The sequence below is a fragment of the Sander vitreus genome, chromosome 14, assembly GCF_031162955.1.
Source record: "Sander vitreus isolate 19-12246 chromosome 14, sanVit1, whole genome shotgun sequence".
Taxonomy (NCBI): Eukaryota; Metazoa; Chordata; class Actinopteri; order Perciformes; family Percidae; genus Sander; species Sander vitreus.
Genome location: NC_135868.1, coordinates 18702369 through 18713599, shown reverse-complemented (window position 1 = coordinate 18713599; position 11231 = coordinate 18702369). Strand labels below are relative to the sequence as shown.

Genomic DNA, 11231 nt, shown 5'->3' with positions numbered 1-11231 from the left:
TGTGCGATCAAGTGCAAGTATGGTTTATAGGAAGTGCGGTCTTAGGTTTGAGAAACAGTACCACTAAAACACTGTTGGGACATAGGGGTTGCCAAAATATCTTCACCGTAGTGCTTTGGTAATGCAACAGTGATGTTAACACATGGCTCAACTATCAAACTAAAGAGGGTTTTATCCAGATTAAGGGCTGATAAGTTGTATGCAAAGCAAGAAGAAAAAATGGTTGATAAGTGTGCCTCACCATCACTGATTGAGGTCTGGCCGAGAGTGTGGCAACTATTTTCTGCACTGACGAGCAGATTCATGACTTAATTATGAAACCCCGTACAGGATCAATTCTGTTCTCTGCATACAGGCTGTACATTATACCACAGGATGTCACAAATCCCCAACTGAGCCTTTTCATGATGGACTTAATTCAACTTTGCAAACTTTTGTGTAAGGAATGTTTTTGCATTAAAACCCCAGTGTATAGTTTCACATACTCAACCCTATAACTTTAGATCAGATGGCTTGTGAGTGGTGCTGTGCGGCTGATGCTGTATTAATGCACTCTGATGCACTCAGCATATCTCTAGCATCCGTCCTGTAACTTAGGGAACCTCTGACTCCAGCTCCAGTTTAGTCCTGTTATCTCTAGTATCCGTCCTGTAACTTAGGGAACCGCTAAACCTCTGACCCCAGCTCCAGTTTAGTCATCCTCTATCTAGTCCCTTCAGCTCCTCCTTAAGCTAATGTGTAAATGTCCTTCAGAAAGAGCCCCCTTGAAAGCTAAATGGATCATTTCCCTTTAAAAAAAAATGAGCCAACTGAACTGCCAAGAAGAGCAAAACACAGACATGTCCTCCAACTTTATGAGAGTGTGAGACCTCTGTTTACTTAGTATTGCATTACAAAAATTCTACTTCAGTTTTTGAGCAAGGACACCCTGGTGCACAGCTTTTATTGGAGTCACCATATGTTAATGTTGAGCTGATAATGAAATGGAAGAACATCCTGTTTTTTCAGATTTAAATGATTAACTCTGTAGACTGTTTTGTTACAGGGGAATTAGATTGAAAATGGAGGAAACTTCATCACATAAATCACACAACACATTGGTTTCGCATCAGTGAACGTTCCACTGACCTTGATTTGGTGTAAGTATTGGTATAACTGCGTGTCAACAAACAAAATCATTTCAGCTATTTGGAGCGTGATGTTTGTCGTCTTGCAGAGTCACAGAAACACTGTGGTTCAGAAAATATGAAAACCAGTCTACCCATAGGACCTGGATGCACTGCTCTCTATACTTTCTTACTGAGAATTTATTAAATTCTAGTAATTGCATTTAGGTCAAAAAAAAGAAGTAAACTCATTGGTTTTATTTGACATTTACCCTTGAGGAATGCATCTTGGCATTTATCCCTGAGCAATGCATCACAAAAATGTCCCCCTGAATCCTTGAGCAAAATCCCTGACCTTGATTTCAATTGAAATTTAGAGAGGCAGTTGATGGTGCATTCTACTGTGTTTAGGTATGCAAGGGACTGTCTCAAAAGTGCATACCAGAAAAGAATATTAATTTGAGTGCAAGTCTAAACTGCAAATATACCCTTACAATAGCTTACTTTTTCAAGGCATAGATGGATGACATAATCATCATAATCATGCTTTCTACTATTGCCAAGTAAATAATAAAGGGTTTGAATATCTAGTCTACAAAGAACGTTAGGCTAATAAATCATTAATAGAGGGTTTTAATCACCAAGTCTGTAGTTATAGATGTTAATAAGTCATTAATAAAGGTTTTAATATACGGTTTTCGGTTATACATATATTACTAAGTGATTATTAAAAGGATTGTCAGGTTTGCAGCTGTGCACGTTAATAAGTCATTAATAGGGGGTTTTAATTACCAAATCGGCAGTTGTAAATGTTCAAAAGTTGTTAGTGAATAGATTCTGGTCAAGCTATTCTGCAGCCCTTTTTCTAGAAAAAAACTATCAAACCAATTAAGGAGATATTCCACAACTTGTCACCCAAAATTGGCGGATTATCTATAAAGCATATAAACCCTTAATAGAAAGTAGCACGAATAAAACACACATTCCGTTGCTGGAGAACCAGAAAAGAACAATCAGGCATCTGACAGCGGTGACAGATGTTGGCCCGCTGCTGCTGCTGCTGCTGCTGCTGCCGCTGCACTCATAAACACAGTGGCTGCTGATGAAGACTGGAACGAGACAGCGCGAGAGGCACACAGTAGGAGCTGATGTTATGTAGAAATCATGGTGTAGGCTACGTTGTTCTTTAGCACTGTGGGAAGAGGATGTATTAAGGCGGCGGCGGAGGAGGAGGAGGAGGAGCAGACAACCATAGCATGTGCATTTCCTGAACGCAAGCGCACGTAGCGGCCGGAGATGTGTTGAGTGTTGGCGGTGGAGGTCTAGTAGGTGTCGGTCACTGCTGTCGCTCGGCTGTCTCTCCTCCTGTCACCGAGAGAGAGAGAGAGAGAGAGAGAGAGAGAGAGAGAGAGAGAGAGAGAGAGAGAGAGAGAGAGAGAGAGAGAGAAGTTTGCTCTGCTCTTGGCGCACGGTCTATCGCTCACTTCAAATGATGGCACGCCTGCGTCCGCGTGCAGCGCTGTTGCGTTCGGAGCCCCGGCGCTTTCAAGAGATCTGAGAAATCCCCAAAAAACGTGTCACCATGGCTGAATTTGGAGAGAACAAAAGAGCCGTCGGTCTGCCGGTTGCTGGCTGGAAAGCTGCGTCAGGAGGAGCCGGAATGAGCCTGGAGACGCACCGAGGAGAGCCGGTGTCAAACGGAAACTGCAGCGTGTCAGACACCGTGAAGAAGGTCCAAAACGAATCCAGCTGCGAGTCCCCGACGTCGGAGAGCGCGGGTTCAGTTTCAGCCTCCAAACCAATTCCTCGACGCAGCAGTCTGATCAAGGTAGGCCATCGTTTCCGTCAGGAGAAAACAGCTCGTCTTGCTTTTAAATATAAGAGGAAACAATATAAACAAATAAAACATGCATGCAAACTGTTGCAAGTCTACCTTAAACAATAAGTAATGATTCAATAAAATATATGACAAAGCAGGATATGGCTACTTGATTGCACTACAAGCCCCTGCATGAATGTAATGCTGGTGCATATAGATGTGGTGACTTAACACACAGCCACAGAGCTCTCCCTCTGACATAAACTGCTGACATCATCTACCTGCAACCTGAACATAAACGGTTAATACACTGTATCTGGTTCCTGTCCACTTCCTCTCCATCTGTTTCGAACCGCACGTTTATCAGTCACCTCATTTCCCTCATGTTTCAATGCTGTTGAAGAAATTTAGACGAATGAGTAGAAGTATTTTGTGCTTATAAATGTGCATCATGTCACATTTAGGATGTTTAAATGCTGCCTGTCATACATTTAGACCTCAAGCCTTGACTACTGACCTCACAGGACTCCAGAAAAAGCATTCAATTTCAGAGCTTTTCAATCATATGTGCCATAGGGTTGATATGTGCAGGCAAGGCTTTGTTCCAGCCACAGACAACAGCAGGCAATGTCACTTATTAGCACTTAATCAGCTAGAGTGGAGGAGGAGGAGGAGGAGGAGGAACTAATAAGTGAAAGCACCTGCTGCAGTCTTTTATTAGAATGAGAAATTGCATTTACTTCGCCCTCTGTGTAACCCTGTCCAATTAACCCCACAGCCTACCCTGATCTGAGCTCAGATTTAAGCAAATATTAAGTTTATTTGTATAATGTCCTTGGAATAGATATCACAACTGTTTATGTTTATTTTATTCATAAAGCATTTAAAGTATTGTCAATAGCAACATCTTATCAATAACTCATACATTGACATTGGCCTTTTATGGTTTCAGTCCTCTTGGCATGGAAGTCTTGTATTGATCTCTAGTTGCTGCTTGTCTCCAGAGCTACTGCCTGTAAAGACATGACTATTCAAATATGGCTTCATCTGTGTCTGATTGGCTCCCACTCTGCAAGACAGGAAGCCAGCCAGTTGGCCAATTTCCTCGCAAGGTTCATGTTGCAATAATGCTATTAAGTCATGAGCAGTTGGTGATGATGCGTAACACACTATGCCAACACACAGGCCTGGTCTTGTCTTCTTTTTTGTTACGACATTGCAGCCAACCTGAAACAGAGGGTTTAAAAACACTCTGTTTGCTTCAGGGAAGTTCTGTTATCTCTATATGCTGGGTCAGAAATGGCATTAAATAAGTCCTGACTGCATCCAAAACATGACTCCAAAGAGTTGTAATGCATGACAGTGTGGGGGAAAAAAACGCTGTACATTGCATATGCATCCCATGTATTGACGCATGCATTTGTGGTGTGAGGATGTATCTGACTTCAGGTTCAGTTCAGTGGGCACATTTAATGCTGAGAACATTCAGCAATCAACCAGCAGCAATCAAGCAGTTTATGCTTTCACCACAAACATGCTCGGTTTTGAATCCTAAACAGTTGAGGCTTGGGATAGTTCGAGCTCAGGAGTTATCAATCCACATGTCAACACAGCAGTGTGTTGTGCTGTTTCATAAATTACCTCTATGGCTAAACTCAGGATTCCACACAATAGGAGTATGTGGTGGTATGTAGGCAGATAAACAGGAAACATGACATTCCAGACCACTTTTCACAGGAGTCATGGGATTATGTCCAGTGTGTGTGTGTGTGTGTGTGTGTGTGTGTGTGTGTGTGTGTGTGTGTGTGTGTGTGTGTGTGTGTGTGTGTGTGTATGTGTGTGTGCGTGCGTGCGTGCTTCCATTCGCTTCGGCTGAAGTAATGAGAGTACCCTTAATTGTATTTTATCAGTACTTCATGCTGTCTGCTGTCCTCTCATTTATTCTGTCCGTGAAGGAGATGCAGAATCAGGTGCCCACTCAGTTTATGCTTCAAGTTCATCTTGATGTAGATAACCATCAGGCACTCTCTTTGTCTCTCTCTTTGTTTTAAAACACACACATTCAGTCACACACACAAGCACACACTCTTGCACAGACCTGCCTTCTAGTAAAACACAGCTAGGCAAAACAAATATCAGCTTTCCAGCTCTCTCGTTACTCATGCCAGCATGAGACTCCGAAATACATGGTTAGCATGTTAATGTGCTCCTTTGTGTGTGTGAGAGAGATATAGTGTATATGTGGGCACTCTCAGCTTTTTAATAACCAAGAAAAACAATGCACTTTAATATAATAATCTAATGGGATATAAGTCAATAATTGCCTCACCTCTTTAAGTGTTAACTAATCTGAAAAAAATTAAAGGAATATTGCAACATTTTGGGTTATATTAATTTGCTTTATTGCTGAGAGCTGGATAAGAAGATTGATACCACTCATTTTTGCCCGTTCAGTATAAACCTTAGATTAGCATAGCATAGCTTAGCATGACGACTGAAAGCAAGGGGACAGAGCTAGCCTGGCTCTGTCCAAAGATAACTAATCTGCACGTCAGCACCTAAAGCTCACTAATTAACTTGTTATATGTTGTTTGTTGAATGTGCACAAAAGTGTGCAAATATGGTATATCTCTGTCTAATGGGTATGTATGTGTGTGTGTGTGTGTGTGTGTGTGTGTGTGTGTGTGTGTGTGTGTGTGTGTGTGTGTGTGTGCATTTTGGTATGAGAAGCCTCCTAGGCCAAAATTGAATACTTCACTTGCACATACATACTTCACTTGCACATACATACATACTGGTACTAAGCACCTGTGCATACATGCATACTTCACTTGCACATACATGTATAACGTGTGAGTATGTATGTATGTGTGCATAAGTATGGCGTGTATGCTGAAGTCTAAAACCACCTAGTGACTTATTTATTGATTATTTAACTTATTAAACAAACATACTTATTTTAACTCAAACCATGATCTTTTCATTTTCAGATTCACAACGTAACCACATGTGGTGTTAACTTAAAGTTGCTACAACAAGGTGGCACATCAACTGCCAATAACATAAATGAAGAGGTTGAGACAGGTGGAGGCAAAATGCAATAATGCAACTCAGGTAAAGCTGTCTCTTTGCTTGCTCCTTTGTGATCAATCCATTGCAACAGCTGCGGAAAACAATAGTAGTCAACTTCAAGTATCATAATTGCCAGATGTACGTAGAGTGCTGGGATGAAGTTGGGATAAATCCAGACATCCAGCCTACCCCCTGGCCTTTTTGTAGAGAATCAGGTAGATCATTATGGTGGATGAATGAGTCAAACACAAGACTTTCACTTGCATCCCATGAGAAACCCGTTTTTACATTAAGCTAACTTGTTATTTTCTGAGTTTCACGACTTCTTACATGTTATTGGCAGTTGGTGTGCCACCTTGTTGTAGCAACTTTAAGTTAACGTCACACATGGGTAACGTTGTGAATCCAACCCAAAATACTTGGTTAGTTTTAGGAAAAGATCATGGTTTGGGTTCAAATAAATATGTATGTATGCGCAAGTGAAGTATGCATGTACGCGCAAGTGAAGTATGCATGTACGCGCAAGTGAAGTATTTCATTTTGGCCTAGGTGGCTGATGTCTGTTTTGTGTGTGTGTTTTTCAGACTGAGGGAGCAGCATTAGCATACAGCTGGAAAAGGCAGTAGTTTGAGTCAGAGCAGCCCTGAGCACCTCCTGCAGTTCAAATCAGCATCTTTAGCCTGCTTTAAAACACTTTAGCCTGCAGACGAATGACCCCTGCACAGCACAGGGAGAGGATAAACCATAGAAATAGACTGAGAGTAGAACAGACATTCCCATTCAAATCAATATAGCAATGGTCAGAGCAGCTGACATTTTTCTGTATACCGTTGGCTAACTCATTCTATTTATGGTCAATGAGCTGGTCACCATTTTTTTCATATGTCAAATGGCCACGGCAAACAGTTCAATGTCCGTTCTACTCTCATTCTATTTCTATGGAATCAACCTCTCTGATTGTGATGGAGCCACAGGACATGCTACTACTCTGAGCTCCTTTGGCAATTGAGTTGCTCCACATACACACTCTACATTTATAATATACATCCAGCCATGCATGTGTGTATGTGTATGGATGTCTGTGTTTGTGCCTGTTAGTGAGCCTCACCTAGGTCATCATGGAGGCATGTGAAATGCTGATGCCTGACTCAAGTCTCCAACCGCCTGTTCTTGGTTTCAGTGGTCCTCCTATCTTCAGTAAATGCCTCTGTGACGTTTGTCAGCTGAAATCGTAGTTAGATCTCTGACAAAATGACCTTTTCAAGTGTTCAAATGTTTCATTTTGTGTGGTGTGTGTGTTTGATTGTGTGTATGTGTGCTTAAGCGCACATGGGACTTGAAAGGTTTGAGGCGTAAAAGAGCTGCAGCTCTTCTTACCACAAGGGCAGGAGGATATAATCAGACTGAGCAGCTGAGTTACTGTGTATGCTCACCACATTTTCTGTTGAACAGTATTCCCATACATGACAGAATGACTTGACCACACAGTGCTTCCTGTTTGACCCCAATGCCACGTCTTCTATTGCAGTCACACACACACAAAGACACAGATGGTGTGATTATTACACACTTTGTAATTAGTAAGCGATACCAATGAAGATGTCCTGGTTATGGCAGTGAATACCAAGTAGTTTGATAGCCAGTTAATATAACAGTTATTTTTTAGATTAATTAAGTCTAGAAAAGGTCAGAAAATTCTGGGTGTAAAATATCTCAACAACTATTGGGTGGATTGCCATAACATTTGTTACTTAATGTCCCCTCAGGATGAACTGTAATGACTTTGGGGACTTTTCATCTAGTGCCATCATCAGATAAAAACAAATATTTTTATAAATAGTTTGGTTTATGACCAAATTCCTGCAAAACTGATGACATTCCCATCAGCCTCAGCTGTGCTTTGTGTTTAGTGCCTATTAGCAAATGTGAGCATGCTAAAACGCTAAACTAACATAGTGAACATAGTAAACGTAACACCAAGCAGTGCTTGGCATTCGTAGGCCTACAGCTTCACTGAGCAACTAACATGGCTATATACTTTTAGTCATGATTTTTTGTAATTCTTTTAAATACATTTTAGGTAGATCGACCAATCTATTGATCGACTAATCATTTCAGTTCTAGTCCGGAATTAAGAAAATAATAACGTAATAAGACCAGCATTAGGCCTACATGAGTCAGAATGGTGTTTCCCCACTGAGTCCATTATTACCTCTGCCAAGGGGGAATATGTTTAATGTTTTAGGTTCGATTAGTCCTTTTGTTTGTTTGTCTGTCAGCAAGATTACACAAATAATACTGGCCCAATTTTCATAAAACTTGGTGGAAGGGTGAAGCATGGGCTAAGGAAGAACCCATTACATTTTGGAGCTGATCCAAATCAGGGGGCGGATACACAAATTGTTTTTTTTTAAACTTTTGTTATCATTTTGAGATGCTGCATTCATTTTGTATTGGAATTATTGAAAAAATGTACACTGCATTAACATTGTTAAATAGGGCATGCCTTGGCGGAGGTCTGTGCCAGCGTATCAAAGAAGAAAAGAGTGCCTGTGTGTAAGTTGTCATCCATTATTTTAGTTTGTATGTAGCCTGAGTAACCAACATTTAAGGTCAGTTTCATCATTTAGACTTTACTGGTACATAGCATGAAGCATTAGTATTGCTATGGTTACCTGCAGTGTAATAGCCTTGTGCAGTGATTCAGAGTGGTGGGTAAGTGATTGATTGGAACTATGTTCTCCTATGCAGTTCTAATGGACGCCTGCCCGCCAATCAGAAGCAATTATTCTGTAGCAATGGTATCACGTGATGATACGATACACACACATGCTGGTGGCTGCCGGCACCCTGTTGTGAGTGTTGAGTTTAACACAATTCAAATAAACCTCAGAGCAAATCTCCCCATGTTGCTACCTCCCACCCCCCTCCTCCAGGGTGACAGGCACTGAAATAACCTACGCCATTAATCATCCATCATCTGCCGTCAAACACAAGGCCACAGGGATGACAGTTCTGCCTTCCTACCAATTTCCACTCCTCTATTGTTTACAATAGAGGACAAGTCTATTGTCTCCCCTAACAACCAAGTTTCTCTGATTTTCTGTCTCTCTTAATTAGTGGATCAAAGACAACACCCACTAATGACCTACATCTTCATTCTGTGGACTCTGAGCTGCTGTAATTAGTGATACGGGCTTGTTGCATACGCTCATATGCATCATACTATGCATGCATTTAAGATGGCTAATGAAGGCTATGCTGGTACCTACAGGCAAATACCAAGGGCAGAGGCGCTGTGCCTGTACGTATAAACATCGACACTAATCTGTCAAAGAGCTTGTATTTATTTCTCTCCATCCGTCCTCTAGCTCATCTTTTTCCTCTTGTTTAGTTAATCTGTGTCCTCTTCTCAAGTTTCAACTTTCTGTAATGTCTCTCTGTCATTTTGTGGGTCTTTCTCTGATAACTGCATCCAATCTGCTCTGCCACAGTCTCCTCCATTTCTCTCGCCCTTCATCTGTCCATCTGTCACTACAGTTCAGTCAGTCTAGATGTCCTGTCAGGAACATCAGTAATCACATAGCAGTGTGTAAAATGTATTTATATTTTCCAAATTCATTTAAACTGTAATCTTTTGTGTTTCCATCAGATAAAAACTGGCAGATGGAAAAGAACTACTTAACCTCTATGAAATACTGCTGAAGTAACAGCAAGCATTTTAATACTTATTTCTTATAAAGGTCTATAGGACCTATACTGTATATTCAACAGGTTGTATTAACAATGTATAAACAAAGAAAAAAATTCTGTCTACGTGGCTATTGATTGCTACAAAGTATCTGAATGGGTTTTTTGGTCTCAATGTTTATCACTTGTTGGGCTCGCATAACAACTAATGTATCAATAATCAGGAGTGATGAGATGTTACTGTATTGCTGTATCAAGAATCCTTTTGTTCTTTCGTTCTTTCTTTGTCCTCTGCATTGTCGCTTCACATGGTTCTCGGCTGAGCCACAGGAAGCTCTCTGTGACAAGCTGACAGGCGGCTTCCTGTTTTGAAGCACAGTGGTGGTTTTGGGGACTCATCTTCCCCAGTCAGAAAAACGAAATAGGGCATTTATGACGGAGACATTCAAACAGAGCTTAAAGTCGAATGGAATTTTTTTTTATCAGCGGGTAGAAGCTGCCCTTGTTTTGTTTTTCTATGTGTGTGTCTATGTGTGTCTGTGTCTATGTGTGTCTGTGTGTACTCTAATCTGGTTGGACAGTGTCGAAAAATCAATAAATTTACCTTTGTGTTTTATTCATATGCTTATCTACTTGGAGATTAATCTGTGCCCTCTTGTTTTATCCTGTCAGGATAATTGATTCAGAGTCTACAGTGACGTCAGCATTCTTTGGATTTGTCTCTCTCTCTATCAGTAATTTATGTTGTAGGCTAACAGAGGTGGGCGTGCAGGACAGCCTCCACACATGAGATAATTAAATCCCAACTGTTGAACAGGCCACTGATAGAATTCTGGTGTTTCCCCTGCTGCAAGCACAGCTTGTGACATGCACACAACACACCATATGATGCTTATTAGGTTGCTTCAATATAATATCTTTCCATTGCTTGTCTATTAATCAGGGATGACATGTTTGTTATTGGTCACATGCATGTCTGTGGAGACCAACGTTATTTATGTGGAGTTTCCTAATTGGGTAAGGTGTGCACTGCGATTGGTGCTGGTAGAGCCCCACAGGGACCTTACCGCAAATGTTACACACACACACACACACACACACACACACACACACACACACACACACAACCACACACACCACACACACAACCACACACACACACACACACACACACACACACACACACAGAGGAAGAGATATAGATTGAGACCAACATTAATCTCCGGTGTCTGTCGCCGCACTGCATGAAAGGAAAGAGAGAAGTGTGACTGAGTAGGGTGGTACTGTGCACTCCTGTGTGAAGATGCACGTGTGTGTGTGTATTTGTGAGTTAAATCAATAAGTGTGTCTCATTTGTGCGTCACTGGGGAACTTCCCATGAGCTTTCAGATTCAAATTCAGTGCTGTTTTCAAAATAAATTGCTGCTGGTGTGGAGTGAGTTGCATCTGAGTCTTTCTATTTGAGGTTGAATTTGCTGATTTGAGTTGCTGAAGCACTCTGAAGGGGGGTAGCTTTTTACTGTAATGAGAACACACATCAATTA

At 41.2% G+C, this 11231-nt stretch overlaps 1 protein-coding gene across 4 annotated transcripts in view; it reads left to right on the top strand.

The window, feature by feature from the left end:
* Positions 1–2355: 2355 nt before the first annotated feature.
* LOC144528768 (inactive phospholipase C-like protein 2) overlaps positions 2356–11231 on the top strand; it is a 29778-nt gene continuing 20902 nt past the window's right edge. The window contains exons 1-2 of one of the 4 annotated variants that reach the window (XM_078267575.1): positions 2854–2934; positions 5916–6039. In XM_078267575.1, coding sequence (XP_078123701.1) covers positions 5992–6039 — 48 coding nt within the window. In that variant the 5' untranslated portion in view covers positions 2854–2934; positions 5916–5991. Of the gene's footprint in view, positions 2935–5915; positions 6040–11231 lie in introns of all 4 variants that reach the window. The other 3 variants (XM_078267576.1, XM_078267573.1, XM_078267574.1) reach the window with 3 other exon arrangements.